At 40.9% G+C, this 18065-nt stretch overlaps 2 protein-coding genes across 2 annotated transcripts in view; one reads left to right on the top strand and one right to left on the bottom strand.

Annotated features, from left to right (window-relative positions):
• The window catches only part of LOC118422329 (zinc finger CCCH domain-containing protein 14-like), a 22219-nt gene extending 20656 nt beyond the window's left edge, over window positions 1–1563 (bottom strand). Inside the window, exons 1-2 of the mRNA XM_035829851.1 lie at window positions 1452–1563; window positions 1076–1118 (exon numbers count right to left, since the gene is read on the bottom strand). Coding sequence (XP_035685744.1) covers window positions 1076–1118; window positions 1452–1490 — 82 coding nt within the window. The 5' untranslated portion in view covers window positions 1491–1563. The remainder of the gene's footprint in view (window positions 1–1075; window positions 1119–1451) is intronic.
• Window positions 1502–16077, top strand: LOC118422288 (kynurenine 3-monooxygenase-like). The gene is made up of 17 exons (XM_035829810.1): window positions 1502–1580; window positions 1958–2071; window positions 2455–2524; window positions 3084–3181; window positions 3718–3807; window positions 5041–5089; window positions 5723–5798; window positions 7204–7402; window positions 7946–8017; window positions 8590–8711; window positions 9819–9876; window positions 10091–10180; window positions 10794–10851; window positions 11543–11625; window positions 12609–12710; window positions 14750–14809; window positions 15770–16077. The coding sequence occupies exons 2-17, from the start codon at window positions 2024–2026 to the stop codon at window positions 15815–15817; spliced, it is 1323 nt and encodes a 440-aa protein (XP_035685703.1). The 5' UTR covers window positions 1502–1580; window positions 1958–2023; the 3' UTR covers window positions 15818–16077.
• The last annotated feature ends 1988 nt before the right edge of the window (window positions 16078–18065 follow it).

Genomic DNA, 18065 nt, shown 5'->3' with positions numbered 1-18065 from the left:
CCTGATAAAGTTTGTTTGTATCACGTAAAAATGGTGCCATTTCATAGACCTTGGAACTCATTCAATTGTCACCAATGACAGTGGTGAGTAGGGGTTAACCCCTACCAGACAGGATCAAACAAGGGTTGGAAGTGGGCAACAAGGGGTCAAATGTGACAGGTCATTGTATGTTCAAATACAGTACTATAGGGGTGATGCAAGAGTTAATGCATGTGCCTAGACACCATGGTGAGAGACCTCAATAAAGAAGTCACTGAACCATCTAAAACCCTTTCTTGGTGGAATATTTTAGAGTAGACTGTAGAGTCAACTTCTTTTGGTTGAGTAGCTATATAGGAGTTCACACCCCATGGAACCGCTCGTCATCAACTGTTTCTACCACTCTGCTTTCAGCAGACTGTGATGGTTGGTTTGTGAGGGTTGTCCAAGGCTTTATAGTCGTACACAACTGGGTGGTTCTCCATCAACTTGTCCAGTCTTACTTTGAAACTGTTTACTGTGAATTTTCTGCACAGTTTTTGGGTGGCTATGGTAGGAAAGACCCTTTACTTGCTACATCAGTTGTGAAAAATAACCTTTCTTCATCTTGGCATTTTCTGCACCTCTGCACCATGAAATAGTGGAAAAATTACCAGATTCCATGATTTATTGGGATATGTTGTAATGTAACTGTGTAGTCCCCTTTATATCCAGCTCATTCTGCTGCTATCACATGCAGCAGACAAAGCTGTCATCTCCAAGCAGATGTAGAGGTGGAAGAGCGTAACATTTTTTTGCCACGCTTCTCCGAATGGCTACCATCCAACGACTGTCCATGAATACTGGCATTAACTGAGCGAACAGCCATGATCTTGACTTCAATCTAACGAACATCTTCTTGGACTTCCAGATATAGTAAAGCTGGTGTGTTACACAAAAGGACGATACTCAAATTCAAATACAGACGGAGATTTAACTATTTGCTGTTAATGCTTACAAAGGCAGCCAGGCAACACTACCAGACATATAAATATTATAATATTCAGAAATTCACACATCATGTGGTGTGTTTTATAGGGGACTGAAAACGACTCACCTACGTAAGCTCCCAGGTCCACAAGCTTTGCTTTGATCGCGCTCTGCAGAATTAAATGGAAGATGTGTTATTCCAGAGTCTCTGTCACACATTGTACCATACTGCATAAGATCATGTTAAAGCGAAGTTTTGGATGATGTATTGTAATTGAAATTCCTTTTTTCATAAATTTCGCACAAAAATTTCGAGTTCATGGAAACCGGCTTGGGTAGCAAGGGTGAACAAGAGCGCTGTAAACCGTGGTGTTTTTGCGTGCTACCGCTACTTCGAACTGGCTACAAACGTCATTCTTATGATCTTCAAGTTATCATTAATACCTTTGATCAAACATATTTGCGATAGATTATTGTATAAAGCAGAATTTGGGCATATTTACCCGGATTTTGTGAGTGATTTCTGTCCCGATCCCTTCCATGTTTCTCCGCAGTGTCTGCTGGGTGTGACCTCGGGTCAGGGGTTAGAGGTGAAGAGGTCAGAGTAAAGGTGTCAACTTCGCACTTCGCAGGTTTGTTTTGTGGTTTTTACGTCAATTACCCGGAACGTACAGGCTATGAAAGAGTAAACGTAAAGTAAATTGTATTTTACAAAACATTCTATGTTAAATCTTGCTAGAACAACTCAGAGAAAGTGGTAGATGGGCTACGTATGCACGGGACTGCGCGCTATCATGCAGCTCTTTCCAGGGGGCAACTACGATTTCTTTTGCAAATTGACCAAATATACATGAAGATAAATCGTATATAAGTAGAAGAATTCTCATAAGAAATTTATATTGTGGCCCTGTACCAGTTCTCCAACTTCTCTGCACAGAAACTTGTGACTTATCGGAGAATGCCCCAACGTTATCTAACGGTAACGTTACTGTGTTATGTAACAAATCAGGTCACAGAGGATAGCCGGACTGGGTAACCTGGTCAGCTGCAGAAACCTGTCTACACTACAGAAGGCATGGAGAAACAGGCACAGAAGAGTGTGGCCGTGGTCGGAGGCGGGCTGGTGAGAAAAATGTTTTTCCATGTGTCAATGTTAAATGTTTAAAAACATTTTATTTGCAATAACAAAACAATATGCAAAGAAATGAATACAAATGTAGCAGATATTACAGAATATAGAATGTAGATATACTAGTATATGTACTATTCAGTGAAACCTGCATGTAGGGAACAATTGACCACCTCCACATAAGGGCATGATCCATCACTCTTCTTCAGCGTCACTTATGATGATGATGCTTATATATGCACGACAGGGTTATACGGCCCTAGAACGAAACTGGCGTAACAATTCAATACATCTAAGTAGAAAAATGTTTGAACATGTCACAGTCGCTAACTCATAAGGATTATATGCAATGATCAATGTCATGAACCCGTCCGCAGGTTGGAGCTATGAATGCCTGCTACCTGTCCAGCAGGGGCTTCAAGGTGGACCTGTACGAGGCCAGAGCAGGTAACGTTACAGGAAATAAGCTGGTTCACAATTCAAACTGCACATGAGCAGTGTGCTGCATGGTGGATGATATGTTTAAGTTTAGACAGAAACAGGTCTTGATGTGATATCAAGCAAAGGGACTACAGTAGAAGCCAGTTAATTGTACAACAGAGCTGAGTTAGGGGCCTTCAGCTTTGACCTTGTGCATGTGCAATTAAAACTGTCAGCTGGCTTATATCTCATACTATCACAGTCTGTTAGATACTGTAAATGCAGAAATATTCGCAGTGGATTGCGGTTTTTGCGGCGGCCGCTTCACCGCGAATTTAAAACCACCGCGAACATTTTTCCAGTGCATGGTGCTACCGCGAAATTAAAACCACCGCGAAAAGTCCATTTTCCCGCTACTGCGAAATTAAATCCCCGTGAACTTAAATGCATTTACAGTACTTCCTCATTCTGCCCATTTTCATATGAGCACATGCAGATCAAATTTTGATTTTTGTACAGGTTGTAGCAAAATATATTTTGCCACCATGGACGTTACAACTTGTGTTTTCTTATAACGTTATTTCAGATATCCGTACTATGGAGGTCGTACGAGGTCGCAGCATCAACTTGGCGCTGTCCTGCAGAGGGAGGGAGGCTCTGAAGAAAGTGGGGCTGGAAGATCAGGTAAATAGAGCTGCTTCAGCCTATTTATGTAACGCTAGTTCACCTTTATCTGCAGGGTTGCCTGTATCCGTTCTTTAAAACATTGGGTATTTAGGGATATTAAGTCGACGAACGGCTGTTTCAGACGGCAAAATTGTGAAAATATTGCAATTTGAAACAACCGTCCATTGACTTGACATCACTAAATATCATGTTTCTTACCACAACAAATATAGGTGAACTAGTGTTATACTACTTCGTGCAGTGTCTGTTGCTGATTTTGAAGTTTAAAAAGTAATGTGAAAGAGTAATCACAATTTCTCTTAAACTGTGTCATTTTATTAATTACTTATTAATAATAAGCAGTCACAAGCTCTCTTATAATGACAGTCGTAAGCTTCTATAAATCTGATATTCAGCACAAGCGACTTCCACAGTAAATGGATAGGGCACAAATTCATGCACTAAAGCTCCATCAGAACTTAATTTGAATGTCTGACTCTGAAGAGAATCTCTTATGTACATGGAGGTATATTTTTGTTTCTTTTCCCCACCAGGTTGTTGAGGATGGCATCCCCATGTATGCCAGGATGATCCACGATCTGAACGGGACCCTGAGACCAATACCTTACGGCAAGTCAGACCAGGTGAGCGGCAGGTATAGGTGTGCACAATTCTGATGGATTCTCCTGTCAATGTCGACAGACGAGTAGACAAGCAGCCAGTCACTTGCCAAGGTGGCTGACCTCATGTGGGAGTGAACTCCTATTCTGGATGCCCAGGAATGGTTGTAGGTGCAGCAGGTATAGGTGTGCACAATATCATCACATAAACTAGTGGTATTGTTGGTGTACAGACATCTAATATCAGTAGAAACCAGACTGATGCGCATGACAGAAGAAAAGCGGATCCTGGGAAAGGAACTCTGCAACAGACCTGAGTCAGCTTACAGATGTGGCAGAGACTGTCATTCTCGTATAGGACTGTTTAGCCACAGTCGACGCTGTTGGGCGGATATCAATTAGGATTTTACCATGGTCAATATTGACCGAAGGAGGCCATATTATATGGGTATTGATAATGTTTGCAGAGTCTACTTCACAGCAATTTAACCCTCAGTCTGCTAAGGTAGCTGTTTTGCACCAAATTTTTATTTGTTACCAGTATATAGGGGTGGGTACCGGTATGGTTTACTGATACAAAACTGGTGCAAAATTTCTTGTTGAACCAGGTCTGAAAAAAATGGACCTGAAAAAATTCCTCGGAACGGATGTCGGACTGATTAAAAAATGAGCAGATTATACTGGCACTACCGCAGCAGGCGTTCCCGTGTTTGTCAAAGAAAATATCAAGAGCAACGTAGAGGAGAGTTGATAGTTATTAGTATCAAGGTTCTACAGTCAAATTTGGTCAGAGGCAGTTATCGTTGTTTACATGAAGATAGGATACTCCAACAAACAGATTCCTTTGTAGCAAACTTGACCAATGCATTGTTTTTTAGTATTGCCCATTCACAAACAATTGTGTCCAGGTTCAGGTCCAGACCTGGACTGCACCTGTACTTGAATTTTCTGTACCCGTACCCACCCCTAGTTACCAGGTTAGGCAGCATAGAGAAAGTTGACTGTTGCAAGCTGATTGACAGAGCTTTATCATACTTGTGATTTCCATGACTGCCTGTTTCTGGTACATGTATTTATGCCATGATAGATATTATAAACTATCAGGATTTTCATAATAAAATGTTTGCCTGGTCATTTCAGTACATTTCTTATGCTTGATCATAAGACAAGAGGATTTGAGAATGTGACTTCCAACTGAACTGATTTTTTTTACATTTCGCATTACCTACTGATGAATGCATTAAATCTTTTTTTCAGTACATCATGTCAGTGGACAGGAGGAAGCTCAATGAAACACTCTTAACAGGTAACAATCCCTGATGGCTCATGTATAGAGTACTGAAGACTGAGAGGTATTCTGGCAGTGTCAGCACAGCTTATTTCCTTTACATAACTTGCTTTGCACATAAAGTACAATTGAAATATACTGTACATCACATTGGTCCCGAAAACCATCCTGGTTAGTTTTATGACAGATCTGATACCTCCAACAATGAGCAACAAATCCAAACTTAAGCTATAAGTTGATAAAATCTCCAAATTTCTGCTGGATGCCATAATACTGCTACATTGAGAAAAAATACATGGATTTTCAGTGATTCAAAGAGATGTTACTAATGCGGCTTCAGTAAACCAGAGGTATATTTAGCTGTTCAAGACAACCTTGAGAAAGCCTCTATAATAATGTTTTCTTGATGTGGCGGTATTATGGCACCTGGTGGAATTATAGAGTTTATGTTATACATGATTTCTTCCTTTTTGAAATTGAGATTCAAGCCTATAGATAGCATACCTGCAGAAGGCTTATTGCAAGACTAGTCATCCACAAGGAAGCAGGAAAGCACCAAGTTGTGTGTTTAAGTTTAGTCAGCCTGGCATTGCTTGGAAAATACAGTAGAGGGTAAACTGTCCAACATCGTATATCTTACCCTTTCTGCAGCTGCAGAGAAGAGGCCTGACGTCACCCTGCACTTCCAGCACAAGCTCATGAGCTGTGACCTTGAGAAGGGCAGGTGACCTCAAAATGTGAGTTCATCATTCAGACTTTGATAACTTTGTAGTCTTGTGCATGTTAAGAGATGCACTCCAAATTCCATTGCATGTTTTATTGATGTTGTCTGAATGTGATGTTAGCCGTTACATTCTAGACTCTACCAGACTCTTTGGGTCTTCAGCCTTAGATTTACCATTTGCAGCTGAAATTCCTTTTAGCTGAATTATACTCCAAGGCAGCCTCCTCCTGCCAATATTTGCTTTGATTTCGACAACTTTTTTTCAATTTGACAACAAGGTGTTGGATCATGAAGAGACTAATAATATTTGAGCAAGCCTAACTTTAAACTTTGTTCTGTAGAGAACCTGCTAATGATGATGACAGTTTTGGCCAGGCTTACGAGAGGTACCTCTGTGTGTAGTGGTGTGATCTGAAACTATTTTTTTTTTTTTTATTCTGTTTTTTTTTTAGCCAGGGTAGCCCAACTCAGTGTAACCACGCTGCTTTACAGTGGGTCCCTGGAAAAAAAAACCTTTCTCTTCTACTAAGTAATGACAAAAGCTTAAGTGACTCTGGCATCCATGCTAGTTTCCACTCCACTGCTTACACACATCATCATTTGAGTTGAAATTCTCCTACCCCAAAGAGGCACAATGACTCTTGAACCTTGTCATCAAGAAACTGCTGCAAGAATCAAGACTCACTTTTGGAGCTGACTTGTTTTGTTTTGCTTTACAACAACTGCTCAGCTTAAACTTATCGTAGTTGCTGTGAAGTGCTGTCGTTCTTCTTTGCAATCCCTGCTTTTGGATGTGCCTTGTGTCAGATGATATGCAGATGGCTTTTTCATGAAGCATTTAGACCAGTCAATGAGACTGTCAGTGTCAATCATATTAAAATTAATGCTCTATTCTGAAATACAACCAGCGATTGGTGCTGAGATTCTGTGGCAGCTCTTTTAAAGTTTAAGATGACAGCTGAGCAACATCAAGTATTATTACATTTTTCTCAAGTATCAGTCTTTCCAGTCTCAGGCCTGAGACTGAAAGACAATATATTCCAAAATTAGTACATCTGTGATGAATAATGATACTAAGGGATAAACAGGATATAACTAATGCATATCTAAATTGTACACATGTACAAAAGTTTGGAAACTTAAACTTAAACAAAATTAAATTAGATTGTTACAAGTAAATATTCAAGGCAGTTTTGTTCTTGCATTGAAATTATGATACCACAAAATACTGATGTCTTTTTCGCTTCTTTTGTGCTGCTGTAAAGCGCCATGAAAACCTTATAGTCACTTCTACCTCAAAATTACATTCACACAAAAATAAAATGAATTTGCAGCACTGAAGCTTATACCATGTCCCTTTCAGATGATACACCATCTGTAGTGATCATGCGTATGTATGAACATTGAGGCTGATCATGCATTTTACCAACCGTTGGGACAGGAACGGGGGAGAGGATGTGGAGGTGAGGACAGACCTGATCATGGGGAACGATGGGGCGTACTCTGCCATCAGGAAACACATGGTGAAGAGGCCCAGGTTCAACTACAGCCAGGAGTACATCCCGCACGGGTACATGGAGCTGACTGTACCACCTCATAATGGGGAGGTAAGGACTGTACCACTTTACTATGGGGAGGTAAGGACTGTACCACTTTATAATGGGGAGGTAAGGACTGTACCACTTTACAATGGGGAGGTAAGGACTGTACCACTTTACAATAGGGAGGTTAGTACTCGGCCATCAGGAAACACATGGTGAAGAGGCCCAGGTTCAACTACAGCCAGGAGTACATCCCGCATGGGTACATGGAGCTGACTGTACCACCTCACAATGGGGAGGTAAGGACTGTACCACTTTACAATGGGGAGGTAAGGACTGTACCATTTTACAATGGGGAGTTAAGGACTGTACCATTTTACAATGGGGAGGTAAGGACTGTTCCACTTGACGATGGGGAGGTAAAGACTGTACCACTTTACAATGGACAGATATGTCTGAAATGTCAACTTCCGGTAGATATAATTCACATGGCTGTCGTCTTTGTTACCCAGTAATTTACCAACCAACCTGATGGAACTATTTACAGATGTAAACAGCTCTAAAGGATTTTGTATCTTATTCCTGACCCGACTATGACTTCTGTTCCAGTTCGCCATGGCTGTCAACTATCTCCACATCTGGCCCAGGAACGAGTACATGATGATTGCTCTGCCAAACCAGGTCAGACTGTCCTTTTCAGTTTTCAGTCATTTGTGTTTCACATTCTTCAGCCCGTCATGATCCACCATGTATTTAAGATACTGTAAATCTTAAGGGTTTGGGACCATAGTGGTATCCAGTACCAGCCTATTCCATTCCCTTCTGTCTTTGGCTCTGTGTGAACCTGAACCTGGACCTGATTCAGTATATGGAAACTTGTGAATGGACGATACTCAAAACAATGGACCAGGTCCATTTCGCTACAAAGAGATGAGTTTTGTGGAGTATTCAACTCCCACTGGTGTTTTAAAATCCTACAAGGCTAACTGCCCGGCCTGTACAATTGACTGTAAAACTTGGAAGAAATTACTATTATAGACTCTACTCTTCTTCTCCCTTGTTTTCTTCCACCGATAAGCCCCAAAACGTGTGAATGCCTCATGCAATCTGGTCATTTTCCAATAGGTACAACATTCAGTACTGTAACACCAAATTTTTTCAGGTGCGTTTTTTCTGGACCTGACCGGTCCAATAAGAAAAACCGGTACCCACCCTTAGTCCTGACTAACCTGTGGAAACCTTTCTCCCCACAGGACAAGTCCTTCACCCTGACCCTCTTCATGCCCTTCGACATGTTTGATCAGCTGAAGACGGGAGACGACGTCCTGCAGTTCTTCCTGGAGAAATTCCCAGATTCTGTCCCGCTGATCGGAGAGTAGGTCACCCTGGTTCCCTATCTCGTGTCCTTGAGAGCCATGGTCACGACTTTTGGGTGTCAAATAGCTTGTGTGGTCTGGAAGATGTGGCATAAAAAATATAACTCTAGCAGCTTTCTCTCAAACTGCATGTGGAGCTTCTCTTGCAGACTTTGAAACAGGATACTGTAATTCACTTTGTCTTCACGGTACCAAACTTTCACGGTCTGAGAAAATTAAACTTGTTCTCGGAACTAAATGTTCACTGTCATGGCAAGTGCGCATTAAAAAAGTCTGTGAATTATTTGTTATCAGTAATGATAAGTTCACGTTACAGTCGTCACCGTGGAAACCGTGAACATAACAGTACAGTGAAAAAATCAGGAATTACAGTAAATCAAGATGGGGTGAATGAATAAATGAATGGAGAGTACTGTAAATGCATTTAATTTCGCGGTAGCAGGAAAAACAACTTTTCGCAGTGGATTTAAGTTCGCGGTGACACCATAGACTGCAGTCTAATACCTTAATAGAAAAATGGTCGCGGTGGTTTTAAGTTCGCGGTGAAGTAGTCACTGCGAAACCCGCAAACATTAATCCGTCGCGAACATTTCTGCATTTACAGTATGTCATTCTGTAACAAGACACTCAACTAGAATTACTTCCCATGTCACAACGTAATATGATGTGATTGGATATTGATTTTTCAGAGAAGGCAGGTAATCCTTAAGGCAGCACCAATTTAATTTCTTGGTTCTCAGATTTTAGAAAAAATGGTATATTAGAAAGTAAACAGGAAAAAAAGAGTCTGAGGCTAAGTCTGTAACTTGGCACACATAATGGAGTCAACAGAACCAAATGCAAGTTTTTACCCCAGCTTTTTTGTCTTGCATTTTCTTAGACATTTTTATGTGAAATTCTAGCAAGACTTGCTAGAATTTTGCATAAAAATGTCCAAGAAATCAAACTGGTTGGCCTAAGCTTGTCAAGTTTCAACCCAGCAGCATTGTAAGAATTAAGATCATGATTCTCAGTGGCAGCTGACTTGCCTTCCAAAGTCACCAGGTGGCATCTACATTGTGTATGGCAAGTTTTGGCAACAAACCCTCATTGCTGTTCTCTTCCAGGGAGAGCCTGAAGGAAACCTACTTCAGACTACCTCCACTGCCGCTGGTTTCTGTCAAGGTTGGTGTCTGAAAATTGTGCATGTGTCAAGTTATTTGGGCATTAGAAAGGCGATATTTTTATTCAGATTATGTAAAGTGATGATTTTATCGTACAAAGAAATTAGGAAACGGGGCTGAATAGCCACTAAGACATACTTTTAACACCTTTTTTTCCAAATTAGTTTGTTCATCAGAAATTTTCTGAAGAAATTTAACTGTCTTGCCCTCCACAGTGCTCCCCGTATCACGTATCTGACAAGGCAGTCATCATGGGAGACGCCGCACACGCCATGGTGCCCTTCTATGGGCAGGGCATGAACTGTGTAAGTACAAATGCACGCTAGCTAAACAACCATTCTCTCTCTCTCCCCTCTCTCTCTCATCCCTCTCTCTCTCCCTGTCTCTCTCCTCCCTTTCTCTAGACTCCATCTCTCTCTCTCTCCCTGTCTCTCTCCTCCCTTTCTTCCTACTCCCTCTCTTTCTTTTTCTCTCCTCCATTATCTCGCTCCCTCTCTCCCTCCTTTTCCCTCCCTTTCTACCTCTTTCTCTCTTCTGTTGAACTCAAAGCATAATGTTTGAAACAAAGTGTAATCTTTTTTTTATGAAGCTTATCATTACTTTCATACTACAGCCTGCATGACATATCCAAGCACTGTGCTGCTATGCTCGGTGCTAAGTGTCTTGCGTTCTTTTATTTGCAAAGGCTTAACACTTATCCGGCCCCATCCAAAGTGACAAATGCCGTCCCTAGTATCATGTCAGACTTGGGGCTTACCCTTAGATCAAGCCCTCACCCCCAGCACAAACTCAAAATTACTCCAATTAGTAGGAAGGTAATTTGCTCATCGCATATCTATGACATTTTGTTCACATGTGTAATTTCCTTAATCTATGTTATCTATTATAAGTATCAAACTTGTGCAATGTATCTTTCAGGGGTTTGAGGACTGCCTGGTTTTTGATGAGATCCTAGAGGACCTTAACAATGATCTAAGTAAGTCAACCTTGCAACACTTTGAATTTTTACTTACACATCATTCATTCAAAGGCCACATCACTTACTGCCCTGTTTGAAAGATAATTTGGAATTAAATATTCAGTAACAAAACAGGCACTAAGGATATAGTCTGTATATTGATTCCCAGGAAATAAATACATTGTATAGTCAGATTGAAAACTTCTACCCTCGGCTTAAGTAAGATTTTTCTTTCGCTTCCATTCCAACATTGTCCGTGAACGAGTATATTTGCACATTGGTGTGTCCCTAGTTCTCTACACACCAGCAGTAAGTATTGATAACAGGGCTCAAAATACTTTTTTCTGCATACCTGCCCTAGTGCGGGTAACATTAAAAATTACCTGCACCAGACAAATTTTACCTGCACCACTCTAAATTTAGTAATGGATCATACTAAAAGTTGTTCAGTAACCATTGCTATTCTTTCTTTTATAATTTATAGGTGGTAACAGTCAATGCAGTTAATAGCAATCTATATACAGCTCCATATTATAGGATATTTATGTATAAAACTTAGTACATGGACCAGTGCAGGTTAGGTGCAGGTGGACACCAGAAATACCTGCACAGCTCTAATTCTACCTGCACCAACCTGCACATGCAGGTTGTATTTCGAGCCCTGTAAGGTATACATTAATAACTGTGAAGTGCATGACTTGTGTTTCAGGTAAAGCACTTCCAAAGTTCTCCGTGTATCGATCACCCGACGCCCACGCCATCTGCGACCTGGCCATGTACAACTATATTGAGGTCAGACCATGTTATATTTGTTTGTTATTCGCTGAAAAGGTTCATCAGTCACATATGAATACAGTTACTCCAAATTTTCTTCGAGCAATGACTGTTTTTAAAGGTAAGGTACATACCTCCAAATTTTCTATGTCTGACAGCACATCTTGATCACGGAGGATGACCTAGTCTCCATCTCGCGAGAGAACATGAGACTAGGTCAGGCTTATTTTGTTTGTTTGCATTAAAGTGAGATTCAAAGTCTGATTGATTATTTTGGTTCATTTTAAGTTATCAGTGGGATTGATTTCTAAGGCTTGAAGATAAATGAATAAATTTATGGTAGAAGACTATGCAAGCAGTTCACTTTCATAATTACAGGCTACCATTTTGCATTGGTAGTGATAAAGTTCACATTAAAATTCAATTGACTTGTCTAGGTGTTTTGTATTCACATTTTCCTGTAAGAGAATGACAGAATGAAATGAAGGAGGATTCTGCCATTTTACGGAAAATGTACTTATTTCACTATAAAAACACCCCCACGTACCATTCCTATCATGAGTTGACGCAGCTGACTGTGATACACTGACTTCTTTTTCTTGTATTTTCTGTGTCATCTTACGTCAAGGTTAAACGTATTATTCACTCGTTTGGTAGTATGATTTTATGTTATCTAAGTTAATCTTGTTTTGCACAATCTTTATGTTAATGTTTAACTTATTAAGTAATTTGGTTTCATAGAACTTAATGTACGATTATGTTATTGAAGTTGATTTGTTTAACTTAATGAATGAATGAATGAATGAAGACCTTTATTGTACATACATACCCACTGGGTTCAGTACAGGTCACAATTTATGATACAACATGATATGTATGACTTATGTTCAGGGTTCTCCCCCCCCCAGGGGGCTTTAAATAACACTGTCAGGCGATATGCTTTCACCCTGGTTAAATAAAGAATAAACAAACAAACAAACAAACAAATTCGTTTGTTCCAGATGCGGAAGTCAGTGAACTCCAGGTGGTTCCTGATGAGGAAGAAGGTGGACAGCTTCCTGCACGCCATCATGCCCAGCATCTTCATCCCCCTCTACACCATGGTGGGTACTTACCTGGGCTTGTTTGTTTGTTTGTTTGTTTATTTGTTTGCTTCCTGCACGCCATCATGCCCAGCATCTTCATCCCCCTCTACACCATGGTGGGTACTTACCTGGGCTTGTTTGTTTGTTTGTTTGTTTATTTGTTTGCTTCCTGCACGCCATCATGCCCAGCATCTTCATCCCCCTCTACACCATGGTGGGTACTTACCTGGGCTTGTTTGTTTGTTTGTTTGTTTGCTTCCTGCACGCCATCATGCCCAGCATCTTCATCCCCCTCTACACCATGGTGGGTGCTTACCTGAGCTTGTTTGTTTGTTTGTTTGTTTGTTTGTTTGCTTCCTGCACGCCATCATGCCCAGCATCTTCATCCCCCTATACACCATGGTGGGTGCTTACCTGAGCTTGTTTGTTTGTTTGTTTGTTTGTTTGTTTGCTTCCTGCACGCCATCATGCCCAGCATCTTCATCCCCCTCTACACCATGGTGGGTGCTTACCTGAGCTTGTTTGTTTGTTTGTTTGTTTGTTTGTTTGCTTCCTGCACGCCATCATGCCCAGCATCTTCATCCCCCTATACACCATGGTGGGTACTTACCTGGGCTTGTTTGTTTGTTTGTTTGTTTGTTTGTTTGCTTCCTGCACGCCATCATGCCCAGCATCTTCATCCCCCTCTACACCATGGTGGGTGCTTACCTGGGCTTGGGGGGAGATTGTTTATTTGGGGAAGAGCTTTTGAGTTCCAACAACCCTATGCTCTGGCACCCCTATCATCCCTTTGTTCCGACACCCCTATCAGTATGTTCTGACCAGGGGTCTAGCCAGCGTCCGTTTTGACGGAAATTTGCTGCGTGTGACGGAAAAATTTTAAAACCAATCCGTCAACCTTGACGGACAAAAATCCTTGGTGGAAGCTACAGGCGGCTTGGGGACGCCGTCCACGGCCATAAAAGCCACACACTGTTTGTTTTGCTATTGTTATTATTGTTGACGAAGTGTGTCGGCGTCCTTTAGCATACGATAATCTCATTAAAAACCGTTTTTCAAGGTCTCAGTTCAGTCTTTCTAACTCATGGAAGATTGTTTTCGCGATTTTCGAGACAATGGGAATTGGCTGACGGAAAAAAAATTCGAGCTGGCTAGAGCCCTGGTTCTGACACACCTAGGTTCTGCCCCTCTTTTGTTTTTATGCTCAACCTATGTTCCGACACCCTACCACTTGCTACCTCTGTAGTAGGTTTAGGGGTGACAGATTTTGTGACAGAGGTTTTGGAACATTTGGAACCTTTGCACTTGCTTGGGAGGGGGGTTCTAGATTATCATTAATCCTGACAGAAATTAGGTGACTTGTTCAGTTTTGGAAATTTGACAACCTTTTGGCAGTTTTGGCAAACTACTTTGAGAGGGAGCCCTGTAGTTTTTGTCAAAGTCAAGTTTAATGAAATGACAAAGGGAAGCTATCTGATGTGTGAATAAGATCTCTTTCCTACGGGATAAATTGATTAAACTCACTGCTAACTGTACACTAGAGGAATACATCTTGTTATCAAAAATTTTGAAACCGAAAACTTTGTTTAGACCAGGGTTGTAGCCAGCCTGAAATCATTTTCAGTCCCCTCGATTTTGAATCGGAAAGAACGAGACGTCGAGCCGAAGGCATAACGTTCCTAGGGGAATCCGGGGGCATACTCCCCTGAAAAAATTGAAATCTAGACCCCCTAATACCCAATTTCCTGCATTTTGAGGTGTAGATTTTGCTGGTAGACTAAGCTGTTCATCTGCTTTGGTGAAAAATTACACAAGAAGACAGTTTTTTTATATCTTTACTGACTTAACATATAGTTTTTGTCCATTACAGAGGACGGAATGGGCAAAAATTTTTTCAGTCCCCAGCTGCAAAATTCCTTCAAAGGACTGAAGGACGGGTGCTGGCTACAACCCTGGTTTAGACCATGCATACCAAATGTCCCAGTATTTAGCCAGACTCTATTGCCAGAACAGCTGTAGACTTTGATGCAAACTGTTTTTGCTCCCCCCCCCACCAGGTTTCCTTCACCAGAATCAGGTACCATGTTGTCATCAACAAGGCAAAGAAGCAGGATGTGGTGAGTTTTATGATACATCAATATAGAATACAACACGGTGTATTCCGTATCACCCAAGGTATCAGCCCGACCGTGGGTTGGATCGCCCGACAGCCGAAGGCCGGAGGGTGATCCGACCCGCGGGAGGGCTGAGACCGAGAGTGGTGTATTTTATTTATGTCATACCCACCTGAGAAAACCACTGTTTTGATGCGAAATGCGCCAGAAGTTGAATAAATTTGTTGCCCTCGAAAAATAAGCGTTGCAACAGTAATGTTCCAACGTCTGAATCAGGTATTTGAACTGTCGATGGCGCAGCACTCGGTCCACTCGAAACAGTTCGATTTATTCGAATGGAGCCCGTGTGATAACCCCGGGCCGTACGGAAAGTTACCATCCGGTCCGGAACAACCGTATCGAACGTTTTCGCGTCACAGGTATGACATAAATGGAGTTATAGACAGCCAGGTAATGAGAGCGCAAGGTAAGTTTGGAAATGGTTCAGACAGAATCCGCTGTCTTTTGTTGGCAACTGGAGGAACCAACTTTTAGATTAAAACTCTTAGATATGTATCATTTGATATGTTTCATTTCAAGTCAAGACTATGTTGTTTTTGAGTGAACCGTCTTATAATTTTGTTAACATTGGACTGTCAAAGGGGAGAGTTTCTGGTATATTGGTATGTCAAAGGGAAGTTTTAGAAATGAAAATGTATTTTTGAGAGTTCAGCACTAATCAACATGCAAGATATAAAACAAGAAATAAATGAATTCTTTTATTCTCATAGAGTTTCTCTCAGTATTGCAAGGAGAATGCTGTAGGTTTTCTTGCATTGTAAAGGCATTTTTTTGACAGCACAGAAAAATTTTCAGTCAGACTCTTAAACACTGTTATGTGCATAAAACTCCATGTACGTATGTTCTGTTCTACATTTATTTTAGGGACGGAAATGTAATTTTACATGTATCTTTTTTCCCCAGCTGGTTGACAACTCTATCCAGGCACTGATGGGCCTGGCAGCCGTGTGAGGGGGGTACCTCGCTGCCGTCGCCTTTAGTCGTCACCTCAGCATCAACAGCCTCACAGACTGGCTCCATAACATGGCCGATCATATACTCAAGTAGCGTTTCCGTCAATAGTTTCATCAAGTTTTGTAATCAACTGAACATACTAGAAGTTTCCTTACACAATCCTCTTTTATTCTTCCATCTGTGGATGCTTCAAGGACTTATCTGTTGTCTTCATTAGTGCATCATGAACTCTTCATTATACACTGATGAAGACGACAGATATGCTATTGGGACGTCTGCAGAAGAATAAAACAGGCTTGTGTTTATGAAGTAGCATGTATTTCATCCTCCTCCTACGCAGGGACATCCAACAGCCAAACCGCCTGTCTGGATGTGCCCTGCTCTTTCAACCGTCACCCTCTGTTCCTGACCACCCTGCTAATACATACTAATGAGCTTACCCATATATTTGCGAGACCCCTTTTGAAAACTGAAAGGCCTATTCTCTGATTGGCTGACAGCTGGTTTGGGGGGGGACGTCCTCAGGAACTAAGAGTGACAGTTGAAAGAGCAGGGTATATCCAGATAGGCGGTTTCCTTGTTGGATGTCCCTGCGTAGGAGGATGGTGTTACATGTGCTGAGTGCTTCCTACCCACCATATCCGACAAGAGCTACATCGCAGTGGCTGTAGATAACTGTGAGCTTTAGCAAAGTCACATTGTTTTGTTACGTAGCTACATGTACTAATTACTTGATGAAAACACATCACCTCGATTAAAGATGTCAGCATTGCCTTTGCCTTGAGCTTCAGGCTTTCAACATAGATCCTATGAATAAGCCCCGCCTACCTCAGTTTTAATGGTGAAATTAAAAAAATTTAGCCAACTCATAGAGAATTTATTATTTGTTGGATATAAAAAAAATGCCACTTCTGTAACAGTATTATGTTCTGTTTCCATTGTCTATTAAGATTTCCAGTAACATCAGTAGATGAACTCTTGACTAATTTTGTTGCTCCGAGGGAGATCTGCTTCAGCTTTAATTAAAGCCAGTGTTATTTCCTTGTTTCCACTCATAAGTTGTGACATTTAAATGTACAGATTGCTGTGTATGTTGTGCTGTATCAGTTACTCTTACTGTGGAAAGTAGATCGCAGAACCCAAAAAGCATGTTGTACTTAAATACCAGCCAGCTTGCTTTGAATACTGTAAATGCAGAAATGTTCGCGGTGGATTAATATTCGCGGTTTTCGCGTTGACCACTTCACCGCGAACTTAAAGCCACCGCGAATATTTTTCTATTGTGGTATTAGACTACAGTCTATGGTTTTATCGCGAACTTAGATCCACCGCGAAAAGTCCCTTTTCCCGCTACCGCGAAATTAAATCCCCGCGAACTTAAATGCATTTACAGTAGAATAACATCTATTAGATAGACTTACTGATCACTCATATAGATAGTTTAAGATTTGAATTTAACGTCTTGGTCATATTTGTATTTGCCTATTGCCAGCAGGGATAGGCATTTGTAATAGCCACTAGCTATTTGGCTGTAATTCTTTTACAGCCAAATCTGTGAAATAGAATAAATAAAAAATTAATAAAGAAACATCAAACCAAGTCCCTGACATTCATTTGCTGCCCACTAAAAGTACATGTTCACCAAGGGAGCCTTATAAATCCACTAAATAGGTATAATGATTAACATCGCAAACTAGTCAAAATTTTCACTTTTGAGATGAAGAAATATCAGCACTTTCTTTTGAAAAAGAGATCCAAGGCTTCAGACCTGCGTGAGATATGAACAGCTTTTGTGAGTTACTCGTTTGATCATGTCTCATTAGTTAGGAAAATAAGGATTTAATTAGTATAATGTTTTTTATTCATCGTCCTCTCTACCCAAGTAACATTACTGTATGTGAGAAAAGTCATTTGCAGAATTTACTTTTTACCGTGTCCTTTCTGTGTAGGCCACCTGCATGCTCTTAATCATGAGAAATGTGTTTTTTAGTAATCTTCTTTGATAAAATTATTTGCTTTTTAAAAAATGCCCCCCCCCCCCCCGTAGTTCCTAAATCATCTGCTAGGGAACCGAAACCTATAGAACTTCTTCCCGATGTCAAAAGCTAACTGCCATTCAAAAACTAAGACTATATCCATGTCCAAGGCAATAGAATCACAGTTGGGATTTGTTTCCTTATTACTATTCAGAGTTCGACCAATTTATCATCTCTCATCTGATTATCGAATGAGCTCCCTTGTTGTA

The sequence above is a fragment of the Branchiostoma floridae genome, chromosome 1, assembly GCF_000003815.2.
Source record: "Branchiostoma floridae strain S238N-H82 chromosome 1, Bfl_VNyyK, whole genome shotgun sequence".
Lineage (NCBI taxonomy): Eukaryota > Metazoa > Chordata > Leptocardii > Amphioxiformes > Branchiostomatidae > Branchiostoma > Branchiostoma floridae.
Note: the sequence above shows the minus strand (reverse complement) of the source record. Positions and strands in the feature narration are given on the sequence as shown.

Coding starts and splice junctions, on each gene's coding strand:
- LOC118422288 (XM_035829810.1), top strand. CDS start 2,024: ATGGAGAAACAGGCACAGAAGAGTGTGGCCGTGGTCGGAGGCGGGCTG. Junction 11,626..12,608: donor CCATGTACAACTATATTGAG/GTCAGACCATGT, acceptor CGTTTGTTCCAG/ATGCGGAAGTCAGTGAACTC. Junction 12,711..14,749: donor TCATCCCCCTCTACACCATG/GTGGGTACTTAC, acceptor CCCCCCCACCAG/GTTTCCTTCACCAGAATCAG.